Genomic DNA, 16122 nt, shown 5'->3' with positions numbered 1-16122 from the left:
TAAAAATGATTTTGGGGCTAAGTACATGCCCATAAGGTAAAAAAGTTTTATGTAAATTTCAACACAACAATGATGTTTGATGTCACTGTCTGAATGAATCTGAAATAGAGCAGCTATGGTTTTCTCTGTGATGATTTTACTTGTGATCTAATACTGGTAGCTAGGGCATCTATAATGAGGATTCTATGTCATGATTAATAGTGACTCTCAACAACTATCTGTTAAATCAACTTATAATAATGCCTTCCTTAATTCCTCCTTTTCTATATAATTTATGCCTGATTAATTATTAAATCTTGACTATTATATGGTTGTAATAATTCCAATCCTTTTCTCTTTTCTTTATTCTTGCTGCCATTACTCTAGTTAAGCCTGTCTGAGCTTTGGGCTCTGTAGCAACAATGCCTACCTGGACATTTTACTACTAGTTTCTCTTTTCCTTATTCTCAGCTTCATTGATTTGTTGTTGTTAACAACACCTTTTATGGCATGAATGTACTTTATTGTTCTTGCATTTGTGCCAATGTAGACAAATTTTCATCCAGTAACATGGCTGCTCTGGATTCGGTATGATCTGTCTGGAATATAGCCACAGCCTATCCTGTTTACATATACAGTCTCATAGTCTGTGTCTTTTTATTGGTGACTTGAGTCCACTGATGTTAAGAGATATTAAAGAATAGTGACTGTCATTTACTGTTATTTGTGTTGTTAGAGGTAGAATTATTTTTTATGTGCTTTTCTTCTTTTGGTTTTCTTGCATGATTATTTTCTTGTTTTTCCTAAGTTGTAGTTTCCCTCCTTGTGTCGTAGTTTTCTATCTATAATCCTTTGTAGGGTTGAATTTGTGGTCAGATATTGTATAAATTTGCTTTTGTCCTGGAATATCTTGGTTTCTCCATCTATGGTAATTGAGAGTTTTGATGGATATAATAACCTGTGGTGGTATTTGTGTTCTATTAGGGTCTGTATGACATCTGTCCAGGTTCTTTTTTTTCTCTTACAACTTCATTTTTAAAAAAAGAGTGATAAATATACAGATTTTAAAATGCATTTTGGCATAACACTATATGAATATTTTTTGTCAGTACTTAATTCTTTTAGAGATTTGATAGCATGCATTGAAATCCCACTAGTTACCATAAGCATAAAGCACATCTAGGACAGAATGTAACATGGAAACAGGTTCTTCTAGCTTTCATAGTTTCTGTTCAGAAGTCTGGTGTAATTCTGATCGGTCTTCCTTTGTATGTTACTTGTCTTTTTTCCCTTACTGCTTTTAGTATTATTTCTATGTTTTGAATGTTTGGTGTTTTGACTATTATGTGTCAGGAGGAATTTCTTTTCTGGTTCAATCTATTTGGAGTTCTGTAGGCTTTTTGTATGTTCATAGCCATCTTGTTCTTAAGGATAGGGGAGTTTTCTTCTATGATTTTGTTGAAGATATTTATTGGTCCTTTTAGTTGGGTCTTTAGTCTTTGCTCTCTTCTACATCTATTAACCTTAGGTTTGGTCTTATTGTGTCCTGAATATTCTGAATGTTTTGGGTTAGGGGCTTTTTGATTTTTGCATTTTCTCTGACTGTTGTGTTGATTTTTTTTAAATGTTATCTTCTGCCCCTGAGATCCTCTCTTCCATCTCTTGTAGTCTGTTGGTGATGCTTGCATCTATGACTCCTGATTTCTTTCCTAAGTTTTCTATCCCCAAGGTTGTCTCCTTTTCATGGTTTCTTTATTGTTTCTATTTGCATTTTTAATTCCTTCACCTGTTTGGTTGTATTTTCCTGTAACTCTTTAAGTGAGTTTTTGCTTCCTTTTTAAGGGCTTCCACTTGTTTATGTATGTTCTCCTGGTTTTCTTCTAATTGTTTAAGGGAGTTATTCATGCACTTCTCAAGGACCTCCATCATCATCATGAAGTATGTTTTTAAGTTCATTTCTTGTTTTTCTGGTATGTTGGGAAATCTACTACTTTCTGTGGTGGGAGAACTGGGTTGTGATGTTGTCAGGTCGTCTTGGTTTCTATTGCTTAGGTTCTTGTGTTTTTCTCTTGCCATCTTGTTATCTGTGATGTTAGATGATCTTGTCTTTGACTGGAACTTGTCTCTCCTGTTGGTCTGAGGGCCTATGGGCTCAGGACAGAGATTGCTCCTCTGTGTTTGGCTCTTGGTGGGCAGGCAGTGAGCTCTACCAGTGGTGGGTGGTGACTAGGTTCTGTCTCCGTTGGCTTAGGTAGGAGATCACTTCTGAGGCTCTTGCCACCTCTCTCATAAGAGTGTTGCTATAACCCTGCCTGGCCTGGAACTCATTATATTGATCAGAATGACTTCAAATGTCTAAATCCTTCTGTCTATGCCTCCTGAGAGCTAAGATTAAAGGTATGTCGCCAACTCTGGTCTTGCTCATATTTCAAAATTCTTTGAGTTATACTGTGATTTAGACATTTGTAAAAACACTTTCTTATTTTGATTTAATGAATTTTAAATTCAGAAATATTTCTTGATGGCTTGATAGTTGTCACTGGATTCTAATATCCATTCTTTGTAACTTTATTTTTAATTCTAAAATATGATCTAGACCTACAGCAGTGGTTTTCAATCTTCCTAATGCTGTGACCATTTTATACAGTTCCTCATGTTGTGGTAATCCCCAACAATAAAATTATCATCCTTGCTATTTCATAACTGTAATTTGCTACTGTTATGAAGTGTAATGTAAAATATATGTTTCCTGATGGTTTTAGGCAACCCTTGTAAAAGGGTAATTCACCCCCATAAGGGTCATGACACCCAGTTTAAGAAACCCTAATCTAAAGCAACTCTGTTTTAAACTTCTCAACTGTTTGCTGTGTAATGAAATAGACTCAGAGTCTTGATGTTAAAGATGATCAAATTGAACATGTATATACATTCAACTTTGAGTTACCCACTAGTTTCATGCAGATATTATTCTGGTTATAAACTTCTTATTTTAAAGTACAATTAAATTGTTACTTAATAAAGTGTTACTAATATATATATATTTGTGTATATATATATGTATATATATATACACACTCAAATGGCTCATTAAGTATTTTTTTTTATATTTTTTATAAATTGCATGTGAAAAAATTTTTTTAGTAGTCCAATTAATATTTTGTACAAACTTAAAGTTTCAGGGCTACAGTTTTCCTAATTCTAATTGGTATAAGTTATGGGTTTATAAGCTGAAGAAAGAAAAAGTTTTTAGAAAAGGGAAATTAATTACAATATTTTCCAAATAGAAGATGGAGTTTGAAATACCAATTTTTCACCACAATGACTAATGTATTTTCAGGTTTTATAGATTTTTATTTTCATAAAGTTTTTGGTTAAATTAAAAGATCAATGATTAGCTCTACCTTATATATCAGACTTAGAGATTAATTTATTTTTCATTGAAATCTATTTTATATTGAAATTGTGAAAATATTGACAAATTATTATACAAGTTTCTAATAAAGAAAAAACTAATAAGGGCATAAAATATTTTATTGATAGTGTCTTATTTCCATTTACCTTAAAGCTTATTGGATGCACTGGAACTTCAAAATATTTAATAGAAAAAAAATAAAGAGGAATTAATTAGATGCCATTTAAAAATTATTAGCATGGATAAAAAGGGGAAAAGAATAAATATGGTTTGAGTCTTTCTTTGACTTGCTTTTTCCTTGAAGCTGTTTTAGATCTGAAAATGAACCACTGATCAGAATTTTAATAGACAAATACTGACAGTCACAGCTAAAACTTAACAGGTATATTATACTTCCATAGAAATGTTAAATATCTATTCTTCAAAACAACATCTGAGGTGAATACAATGCATTGACTTTGACAATTCAGAAATATATAAGATATTCAGGGTAAATTTGACATCATATAATTTAAGATGATCGTTTGGGTTCAACGCTTTAGCCTTTTATTCCTGCCTCCTTCCCCACTGAGGACTGTCTGGAAAATGCAATAGAGCTAGAGAATCTTTGTATGTCTCCAAAAAAATTTATGCCGTTTATTTATGTGTATAGATCACCCAATAATACTTAAAAGGGAGATGTTTCTCAATCACTGGTTCCGTATTATCCTTGAAGTACTAGAGGCACTGTTGTTGACCTATAAAGAAGTATATTTAAAGAAGAACACGCATTGAAAGCTAAAATCCCTCAGGCAAGGACAGCTTTCATATGAAGGAAGTCATGCCACATATCTGCATGAGGGTCCTAGAATTCTAGCATATCGGAAGCCAAAAGACGGAATCTTAGAAGTGTGTGGGTTAAAAGAACAATAGTAGCAACTCTGACCCTCTAAGCCTTCAAATATTGAAAATCCTCTAAACTGAGTAACATATTAGAAAATTAAAAGGTGAGGACACGAGCTAGAGGAAACAGAAACAATTATTCTGAAAGTGTTAAAAGTAAACACGGTGACAGAAACAGGGCGCTGAAACTTACAGTCGTTGTATAAGCTGCTTCTGGGTCATCTTCCAGCACTCGGGAGAGACCAAAATCAGAGACTTTGCATACTAAGTTGCTGTTCACCAATATGTTCCTAGCTGCTAGATCTCGATGAACGTATCCCATATCGGAAAGGTACTTCATGCCTGATGCGATGCCCCGCAGCATGCCGACCAACTGGATGACGGTGAAGTGGCCATCATGTTTCTGTGAGAGAATCACATGTTAGCTGGCTGATCTGAACTGAGTGTGCACGCAGGCATGCAGTCAGTGGAACTATGCAATTCCGCGGACCACGGCCCGTCTTCGTAACAAAATACGAGACCTTGTTTGACATTTAAAGGAGGAATAAAAACCAACTAGAGGTGATGAAGAGCTAAACAAGGACAGAGGACAGCAAGCCAAGTCAACCTTCAGAGAAAACTATGCCAAGGTTTTTTTTTTTTTTTCCCCATTCTTTTTTAAACAAGAGCAGATTGAAGTAAAATGGTGGGAAAGCAAAGCCCGAAGAGAATACATAATGGGCATTCTGTATACATCAGCCTCTCTGGGGCTGCACAAATTGGCAGGAAGGCAACAAAGCCTTCGATTGGGAGGAATGCATGTGGTAACTAGAAATGCTATGAAAAATGGCCCAGGCTAAGTCACTAAAACAAACAAACAAACAAACAAACAAAACCCCAAGAAGATATATAGACAAGAAATGGATTTAGAAATGCTGCAAACATAAAAGAATAACAGAAGTGAGCAAAAAGCCCCCACAAGATTTTGTTTTCAATAATATTGGACAAATATAAAAGGAAGTATTTGAAGTTTTGGTTAGAAGAATTATACTGTAGAGTACAATGTGAATAACGAACCAGGCAGGGTAGTGTTTTATAATAATCAATCCATAACATCTTATCCTCCTACCTGGAGTTCAGAACAATATGTAATTTATAAAAAAGTAAAAGAGTCCAATAGTATTCTGTGTAAAATGCAAGGGCAAGTAAAGCCAAATACAGGAAGTAGTCATGGTGTCAGATGAGATGTGAATAGTAATGTGTTCACTTACTTAATTGTTTGGAGAGGGTTATCATCAGTGAGTTAGAGAGAAGCACTAAGGATTCCAGTCGCTTTTACACACCAGGCCAAGTTAATGTATAATGATATTAAAAGATCTGTATATAGTAAGACACTAAGGCAATATTATCTTATATAATAGAAGCATCCATAAGAGTAATTACCTTTTTTCTGTGCTACAAGCTGTTGTCATGAATGTTTGATAAAGCCACAAAGTAGCTTAGGCACTGGGTGATGAGGCACACCACTGGTTATGTAGAAGAATAGACTTACATTACCAGTGGAGAAAACTCAACTTCACATACCAAATCTCTCTGATAGTTCTCAGATTGTATCTCCACATTCAAGTGCAGAGAGAGGAAGCTTTTCTTAAACAAAGCATTCTCGCAGAAAGCGTGTCCATTAAAGCAGGCTCTGCTGTATAATTAATGTACAGGAGATAACACAGCAATGAAAATCCTTAGTGTTATTAGCTCTTTATGTTTCCAATCCGTCTTTGTAGACACTTCACTATTAGATGTAATCGGCCTCTTGGATCATGGGTTCTACCTCACTCTCTCCTATTAGGAATCTCAAAACTTTAGAATTGAAAACATAAATTCTACTTTTCTGGAAAGGACTATACTACACTTTCAAAGGTAATTCTTCTTTTTCAGAAAGTAAAGCTCCTGAGACAGATCATAGTTATTGTCAGGCAGAATTTCTAAACCGTAGGCAAAGTTCCTGGACCATCCTAGGAGATAAAGAAAACCTCATTCACTTCTCTGTACAAGTGTAGTGATCCAACCCAGAGTTTAAATAAGACTCACATATAAAATACATAGACAATTCCTGGATTGTTTTAGTAATTATTAATAGTGAGCGAATCTTGGTTATTATCATATACAATTTTATAATCTTAATGAATCAGAAAATTTTGTTCTCTGAAAAGTATGTTGATACTCTAAACACCTGTGTATATAAAGGGAAACAGTTATACAAGGTCATGTGGAAATGTAGCTTCCAATCTATCCTGGGGATGCCACAAAAAGAAAATTATTATTTTAAATAAGTTTTTACATTAGTAGTAGTGAATTTATTAGGCCTTTACATGCATCTGTGTAAGGTACTTTATTGATACTTACCTTCCTATTACTTATATGGGACACTTGTATCCCATCTCATTTCTGGGTCCCTACCAATCCATTAGCCTCCCTTCTACATCAATAATGCTGTGTTTTTCTTAATTTTGATTTCATTTCTTAAATTCTATGTATGTGAGAAATATCAAGGCTTTTAGACTTGCTAGTGGAGCCTTTCTCTCTCTCTCTCTCTCTCTCTCTCTCTCTCTCTCTCTCTCTCTCTGTGTGTGTGTGTGTGTGTGTATGTGTGTGTGTGTACATGCTTATGCAAGATTGATACTGGGCGTCTTCTATTATTGTCCATCTTTTAAAAAAATATTCTTATTTTTAGGTCAAGGTACTCACTGAATCTGCAAATCACTGAATCAGCTACAACGGCTGGCTACATGGATCTTCCCAGCTCTATTTCTGTGACCTTAGATTTAAAGGTGTGCACCTTGTCTTTTAAGTCTGTTCTGGGATTGCAAACTGAAATCCTTATGTGAGCATTTTACTGACTAGGTCATTTTCCCGATTCTAATACTAGCTAACTTTGCTTGAAGGATATTCTTTACTCCCATTCACATGCTGGAATAATTACATTGGTTTCATTCTTGCTTACTGACTGAAGAATGTACCATCTTATATGTGTGTGTGTGTGTGTGTGTATGTATGTGTGTATATGTATATGTATATGTATATGTATATGTATATGTATATATATACATATCACATTTTCTCCTTGAGTATACATCAATGGGCTCCTATACTGACTCCATAATGGCTTTATTGTGAATTATACTGTGATGAAGGTCGTATAGGTATCTATGTTATGCTGCCTTAGATGCCTTCAGATTGTAAGTCATGAATGAGTTACATAGCCATCCTATTTCTGGGCTTTTGAGGAATATCTATACTGATTTTTCATAATGGTTGCACTAATTTACATACCCACCAATTGTATTAAAAGGTCCCATTATCAAGTCTCCACCAACATAGCATCACATTCTCTTCAATGGCTTTAGCAGCACAGTTTCCATAGCATTGCATTCTTCCCTTAGCACATAACATTAACAGAGCTTAAGGTTTTTCCCATCACTCTCATGAGAATGATCACAGATTCACCATCACATCCTGCTGTCCTCAGTAGTCCCACTACACGATGCAACCACTGATCTCCTTTCTACTCCAACGGGATTTTGCCTGCTCTCAATATTTTCTAATAAGAAAATGCAGCTTTTTGTAGCTGATTTCTTGCATATTGTAGCCAAATGTTTCCAAGACTCTTTCACATTCTAGCACATATTAGTGTTTTATCTCTGTATTGTTATTTTTTATTTATTTTGTATTCACTTAAAGTTGATGAACACTTGAATTCTTTTGTTTTAGTGATTGTGCATGTGAGTTTTTGATAGGTTATTCTAATGTTGTTACAAAACACTTGAAGAGACTTGGATTAACTGATTTCCTATCAACTGCATGGCAATTTGTGTTCTAACAATTGCAAGCAGTGCCATTTAAAAATTGAGATACTGGGGTATGGAGATAATCTGAACTACTTTGTACATGTTGTTTCAGAGGCCACACAATGTTTCTTATTAATTTCTAATTCATTTGGCCAATTTTTTCTATTCCATACAGTCAAAACAATTTTCATAATAATGATATGACAAATCTCTGCTCATTACCTCTGGGTTTATATTTGTGTATAATGGTGTAAAGCTGGTCAGGAGACTAATATAAATCAAGACAATAACACTCAAGTATAAACTGATTGGGGATTTTGTGTTTTCCTTTGCTCCATGTTGAGAAAGCTAAAAAACCATTTTAAGCCTTTCAAAAAAATTGCACTTGGTATATCACTGGGACATAACAATGGACACTGAAGAAATCCAAAGACTCATGAGGTCTTACTTCAGAAGTCTGTACTCCTTAAAATTAGATCAACAACAGTGTGTCAACTAACCTGGACTCCTGGGAACTCCCAGAGATTAACCCACCAACCAAAGAGCACATACAGACTTAAGGCTTCTGGCACATATATATGTAGCAAAGGGCTGCTTTGTCTAGCCTCAGTTGTAGAGGATGAGCCTAATCCTGCAGACTTGATATACCAGGGTAGAGTGATAAAGGGGAAGAGCACCCTCACAGAGTCAAAGAGGAGGGGGATGGGTTGAAGAACTCTAGGAGGGTAAAAATGGAATAGGAACTATGGTTGGGATGTAAATAAACAAATGAACGAACAAACAATCAAAGAAATAAAAACAAACACATCTTTGGAGCTTGAGGAATCCTATTGAAAAGGGAAAGGATGGATTAAAGAATCCAGGGAGGTCAAAGACACCACAAGAAAGCATACAGAATCAGCTAATCTGGTCCAATTTGGGACCACAGAGACTGAATCACCAAACATGGGACAGAGGCTATTGGCATATATGTAAAAGTTGTGTAGTTTTGTCTTCATGTGGTACTCCTAACAGCAGGAGTAGGGGCTTTATCTGACTTTATTGGCTTTCTTTAGATCCATTTCTTATAACTGGCCTTCCTTGCCTAGCCACAATAGGAAAAGGCATACCTAGCTCTATTGCAACTTGATATGCCAAGGATGGTTGATATCCATTGGGTGGGAGGCTCCTCTTTTCTGAGAAAGGGAGGGCAGAAGGACACTGGGGATGGAAAATGAGAGAAGAGGTAGAAGTATATGCAATTGGATTGTAAAGGAAAAACAAAACAAAAAGGCCTTCAAAAATAAGGTCAGGGCTTTTGCATTTATAATAACCAATTCAAGTTGACCCTGAAATAGTCTAATGTCCTTGGGTTATACAGTCTTGGGAAGCCACGGTCATTTTCAAGACAATAAGTCAAGTAAGAGACACTAACTTCCAAATGCCAGAATTCCCAGCACTAGGTCATGCAATCCTGAGACCTTATCTCATTGTGGGTGAACATGAATGCAAATTTCCTTTCTATACCTCATTACCCCTATTATCTACACATGACCATCTCTGTTTTTTTGAATCTGTTTAGCTCAACATCCAAGTATCCATCTGTTCATTATTCATAAAATATCACCCAGACAAAGGATAAGCTCCAAAAATAATTTAAGTATTATTTGTCTAGGCATATCTTAATTCGTATTACATTGGCCTGGGGAAAATACACAACATTTATAAATCACTATAAACCTGTAACAATCTGAAATCTTACCGGTACATTTCCATTTACATCTTAAAATAACTATGAGAGATAAGTGTAGCTGTTATTATAATCATGTATTTGTGGAGTTAGGGTTTATAAACACTATACAACAGAATTTTTTTTCATTTCTTGGATATTTTATGTATTTACATTTCAAATGTTATCCCATTTTCCCCTCTTCCATGCTCCTTCCCCCTGCTTCTATGAAGATGCTTCCACTCTCATCCATCCACTACCATCTCATTGCCATGGCATTTCCTTACACTGAGGAAAAAAGTCTTAATATGGCCAAGGGCTACTCCTCCTATTGATGCCAGACAATGCTATCCTCTGCTACATATGCGACTTGAGCCATGGGTTCCTCTATGTGTACTAACTAGTTGATGGTTTAGTCCCTAGGAGCTCAGGGAGATCTGGTTGGTTAATGTTGTTCTTCTTCTTCTTCTTCTTCTTTTTTTAAATGACTTTATTTTACAAAACAAAGATAAATGTACAGATTTTAAACATTTTTTGCTTAAAATTATACAGTTTTGTCAGTACTGTTTTTTCAGATATTAAAATAATTTTTACATAAAACTATGTGAATATATTTTTTAGTCAGTACTTGATTTTTTCAAGGGCTTGACAGTATGCATTGAAAACCTAATAGTTACAATGAGCGTAAAGTATATGCAAAACAAAACGCAACATGGAAATAGTCAAAGTCTTCTTGTTTTGTAAATATGTATTTTTTTTGTTTTCTTTATTTCTTGGACTTCATACAGTCTGTGAGTTGTTTCTGGGGGAGTGCAAACCTCTGGGGTTAGCATCCCAATATCAGTGACTGCATATTATGTCTGTTCTTTTGTGACTGGGTTATCTCACTCAGGATGATCTTCTCTAGATGCAGCCATTTTCTTAAGAATTTGGTTAAGTCATTGTTTCTGGTGGCTGAGTAGTATTCCATTGTGTAAATGTACCACAATTTTTGTATCCATTCATCTTCTGAAGGACATCTGGGTTCTTTCCAGCTTCTGGCTATTATAAATAGAGCTGCTATGAACATTGTGGTGCATATATCTTTGTTGTGTATTAAAGTGTCTCTGGGGTATATGCCCAGAAGTGGAATAGCTGGGTCTTCAGGTAGTACTATATCCAATTTTCTGAGGTATCGCCAGACAGATTTCCCGAGTGGTTGTATTAGTTTGCAACCCCACCAACAGTGGAGAAGTGTTCCTCTTTCTCCGCAGCCTCGCCAGCATCTGCTGTCATCTGAGTTTTGGATCTTGGCCAATCTGACTGGTGTGAGGTGGAATCTTAGGGTTGTTTTGATTTGCATTTCCCTGATGGCTAAGGATGTTGAGCACTTCCTCAGATGTTTCTCAGCCATTCGGTGTTTCTCAACTGAGAATGTTTTGTTTAGCTCTGTACCCCATTTTTTAATAGGGTTATTTGATTCTCTGGTGTCTAGCTTTTTGAGTTTCTTGTATACCTTGGATATTAGTCCTCTATCTGATGTGGTGTTGGTAAAGATCTTTTCCCATTCTGTTGGTTGCCTTTTTGTTTTCTTGACAATTTCCTTAGTCTTATAGAAACTTTGCAATCTCATTAAGTCCCGTTTGTTAATCTTTGACCTTAGAGCTTGAGCCATTGGTGTTTTGTTCAGGAAATTTTCTCCTGTGCCTATGTGTTCTAAGGTTTTCCCTACTTTCTCATCTAATAATTGTTGTTCTTCTTAAAGCATTGCAAACTCCTTCAGCTCCTTCAGTCCTTTCTCTAGCCCCTCCATTGGGGTCCTCATGCTCAGTCTGATGGTTAGCTGCAAGCCTCCCCTTCTGTATCAGTAAGGCTCTGGTAGAGCCTCTCAGGAGACATCTATATCAGGCTCCTGTCAGCAAGCACTTTTTGGCATCAACAATTGGTACTGGGTTTGGTGGCTGCATGTAGAATCAATACCCAGGCGGGGCACTCTCTGGATTGCCTTTCCTTCAGTCTCTCCTCTATTCTTTGTCCCTGTATTTTCTCCTATGAATTTTTTGTTCTCTTTTCTAAGACTGTAGCATCCATATTTTGTTCTTCATTCTTGAGCTTCACATAGTTTGTGAATTGTTTTTTGGCTACTTTAAATAAGGCTGCTATGAACATAGTGGAGCATGTGTTCCTGTTATATGTTGGAACATCTTTTGGGTATATTCCCAGAAGTGGTATAGCTGGGAACAATTTTATGAGTAACTTCCAGACCGATTTCCAGAATATCTGTTCCAGCTTGCAGTCCCACCAGCAATGGAGGAATGTCCCTATTTCTCCATATCCTCGCCAGCCTTTTGATATTCCTCAGTTGAAAATTCTTTGTTTAGCTCTCTACCCCATTTTAAAATAGGATTATTCGATTCTCTGAAGTCTGACCTTTGAGACACACACAATATTAGCCCTCTATCAGATTTAGGAATGGTAAAGATCTTTCTCTAATCTGTTAGTTGCTGTTTTGTCCTATTGACATTGTTCTTTGCCTTACAGAAGCTTAGCAACTTTATGAGGTCCCATTTTTCAATTGTTCTGTTCAGAAAAATTCCCTGTGCCTATGTGGTTGAGGTTCTTCCCTACTTTCTCTTCTATTAATTTCAATGTATCTGGTTTTATGTGGATGTCTTTACCTTCATTTCTGTTGCTTAATTTATGTTTTTGCATTCATAAATTTTAATAACATGAATAGTAGTACAATTAAAACATGAATCAGTGCAAATAGAAAAATTTCTACATCCTTAGTTCTCATAAAGATTTTGATTTTCAACAGTTTGAGTTGGTAAATATTCCCAAAATGTTGAGATATTAATTATTTATAAACTTCTATCACATTTAGAAGGTCTACTCATACTGTGGAGAAATGCTTATCTTCTAATTGTTCTGAAAAAGTGAAAGGTATTTTGCTTCTTTCAATATCCTTATGCTAACATGACTAGTGTTGATCATAACCTATGGCATCCATATTAAAACAAGAATAGCAAGTGAAAGGGTTCCACATTACATTCACACAGTTTGACTTTTTTCCTCAGAGAGATGTGTTACAGGGATTAAGGTTTCTCCTCAAAACCATTCTTGAATTTCATAATCAGGCCATCCACTAAATTTAGCAATGCTCTTACAAGTGCATGGTTAAACACAGATTGACTATCGATTATTGGTTTAGGACAATGTTTGGACATGCACTTATCAGCTAATCAATGTGTTTCCCTTGCTTAAGTTCTTATGCTTGCCTCTAGCCATCTGGTTATCTTTTGTGTTGGTTGGCCTTGCTGTCTCTGACTAGAGCCTTTCTTTCCTGTGAGCCTGTGATTCTAGCTGTGTCCGCACTACTAGGAGACCAGCTCTCTTCAGGCTGAATTTGGGTATGGATAGCTGGGCCACAAGGTTAACTCCAGGGTACAAATGGAGACTGGGAGGATCCCAGTCGCTCCACAGTTCTTGAGTCCTGTGTTATCTATTTTCAGTTAAAAAATCAGTTATTGGGCTGGAGAGAATGCTGAGAAGTTAAGAGAACCAACTGCTCTTCCAAAGGTCCCGATTTCAATTCCCAGCAACCACATGGTGGCTCACAACCATCTGTAATGGGATCTGATACCTTCTGGTGTGTATGAAGCCAGGTATGGTGAACTTCTAGAAAATCAATTATTTAAAAATAAAGTGTATGCATATGTGTAGGTATGTACATGCATAGGATCGTGTGAATACAGGTCTGTACATGCCTTGCTATACTTGTGGATGTCAGAAGACAATTCAAGTATTTGTATTTCCCTTCTAGTTTATTGGGGACAGGATATCTTGGTCACTTCAGTAATCAGCAGGGGTCTGGCCTATGAGCATCTGAAGATGCTCATGTCTCTACCTCCCATCTTGTCAGAGAAGCCCTATGATTACAGACAAATGCTAGCACACCTGAGTTAATGTGAGTTCTAGGGATTCAAATTCACTTCACTATACTTGCACAGCAAGAGCTGTACTCTCTGAGCAGTCTCCCTAGCACCAACATTTAATTCCTTCTTTAAAATTTTATTTATTTATGTGCTTTACCTGTGTGTACACTATGTGCATGCGTGGTGCCTGCAGAGGTCAGAAGATACCACTAGAAATGAATTTTGTAATGGATGAGTCTCCATGTGGGTACTTGGAACTGAGCCCAGATCCTCTGAGAGAGCAAGTGCTATAAACCCCAAAGCCATTGCTTCATACTCCCAAGTTCTAATTCTTTATGTGTACATAAATGCTCATATAAAAATTTCCTTTTGTCTTTAAAACTAATGAAATCATGCATGGAAAATGAGTTGATTTAAATCAACAATTTCTTCATGATTTTTATTAGTATATGACTAAATAGTTGGTTTCTATACCTATTTTATATACATACATACATAAAGTTATATACAGGTTTGTTGGGTGAGAGGAATCATGAATAGAAACAATTGTGAAACCCTGATTAAATAAGCATGCATTCTGATGTATTATAATTGTCAGAAAAAGAGCTAGCTTTGTCTTCACCTAGCCTAGGATAGTTTTAACAGCACTATTTGGAATAATAAAGTATGCTGTAAAAAGATCTCTGAGAGTATTAAACTAAAACCAAGCAAACAAGAACATCACAGGCAAATCAACAGAGGCTGTTCTATTCATCTATGTCTGGCTAAGAGGAATAGCCTCATTTATTCACACAGGAGGCACTGTACAACCTTCTTTTCTCTAGAAATAATGTAACCGTTCTCCTAACACAATCTGTTTCCCTTTTTCTATTCATTGACAGCATCACTTTTACACATTCAGTTCAGGACTTGTCTTTCTTGAATATGGTGTATAGTTAATGAAAAGTGACTGAATTTAAACAAACTTTTTTAGCATCTTCTGGTGTATTGATTGCTGCCTCTGTGGTATTCCCATTGTTTTGTATAAAACAGATTGTCCTCTTAAGCCTGGCTGAGAGTATTATCCCTTTTATGTAGCACTAGTATGGTAGAACCGTGACATTTGTTTCCATAGCATAGTGCTTGATAAATATTAATTCAAATTCAATTGAATTGTTTACAAGAGGTGGAGAAAAATCTGAGAACACTGAAATTTAATATTTTTGGGCTTCCTACTGGAGATTAATCAAAAGGAAACTGATTTTTTTATATGACATATGGTTTCCTTCCCAAAAGGCAGATCCAAGTGAAAGCAAGTGAAGGTGGCATATTTCTACAATGTATTTGGAAGTTAGTGACTAGAATTCTGCTCAGTTTTTACCCTACTCATTGTTTGCTTTCTCAACCTGACTGCTGAGAAACTTGGAGTTTACCCTCTAACTGACAAGAAGGGTGAGTCTGATTGGAAGGGGTTTCTGAAAGCTATACATAACAATGACTGCTATTCTGAAAGCAGTAGAAAGCTCCCTCAAGCCTTCTCTCAGACCCTGGGGCACAGCATCCTCTAGATCTAAGCTGTCACTGGCATGTCATATCATCTCTGCAGGAACTCCAGCTATTTTGATGATTCTCAAGGCCCTCCTCAGTGAGGTGTGCCCATAGCCTTTCTAATGCTCATTCTTCTTAGACAGAGTTCAAGTATCCTGAGCTTTGAACCAATATTGGATTAGTGTCATGATATATAGGAAGCTACCATATAATTATGTATTGAGTTTTGCTTTTTGGTAAATATATGCAGGTCCTAATAACACCAAAATCTTATACATCATTGCATAACAGTCTTCAGAGATATAACAAGATGCGATGCTTCTCTCATGAATATGAAATTGTGGCTCCCTTTAGATCTTTAGTCCCCCATCTTTATTTTGATTGATCTTTTGTATTCATCCCTAAAACTGATAACAACTAACATGCTGGGCTTATATAGTTCCCCCATTAAGAAATATCAACCTTTTTTTTTTGTTGTTGTTTCCCTGAGCTTTTCATGACAAATTTAATCTTCTAGGTGGCCTTTTGCACAAATCTATGCCCTGAGAAAATACTCTTCAAGTGTCTACTGTGGGGCAATGTTTACTCTGGTTGTCAAAGGTCTACATAAAAACCAAAACTAAGAGCAGTTCTTATACTAGTTGTTTCTGTATTTATGGGAGGCAGAAGACTAGAAAAGAAATAGAAAAAATAAGTGAGGTAATTTTAAATACTGATGGTAAAACAAATATAACAGAATAATTCAGAAGAGAATGGCTTCATGGAGCCTGTGAATAGTTCTTAGCACACACCAATGTCTCAGATACAGAATGGATTACTTGGACAAGATAAGGGAAAGCCAGCGAGGCTGGAGTCGCTTGCATTCAGAAAGTGCAG

At 36.1% G+C, this 16122-nt stretch overlaps 1 protein-coding gene across 1 annotated transcript in view; it reads right to left on the bottom strand.

Moving 5' to 3' along the window:
- EPHA6 (EPH receptor A6) overlaps positions 1–16122 on the bottom strand; it is a gene marked incomplete at both ends in the record, with an annotated part of 946557 nt that overhangs the window by 116591 nt on the left and 813844 nt on the right. The window contains one exon of the mRNA XM_080918921.1: positions 4467–4676. Coding sequence (XP_080775047.1) covers positions 4467–4676 — 210 coding nt within the window. The remainder of the gene's footprint in view (positions 1–4466; positions 4677–16122) is intronic.

This window comes from Micromys minutus, assembly GCF_963924665.1.
Source record: "Micromys minutus genome assembly, chromosome: 7".
NCBI lineage: Eukaryota > Metazoa > Chordata > Mammalia > Rodentia > Muridae > Micromys > Micromys minutus.
The sequence above is the reverse complement of the archived record's forward strand: the minus strand, read 5'-3'. Positions and strand labels throughout refer to the sequence as shown.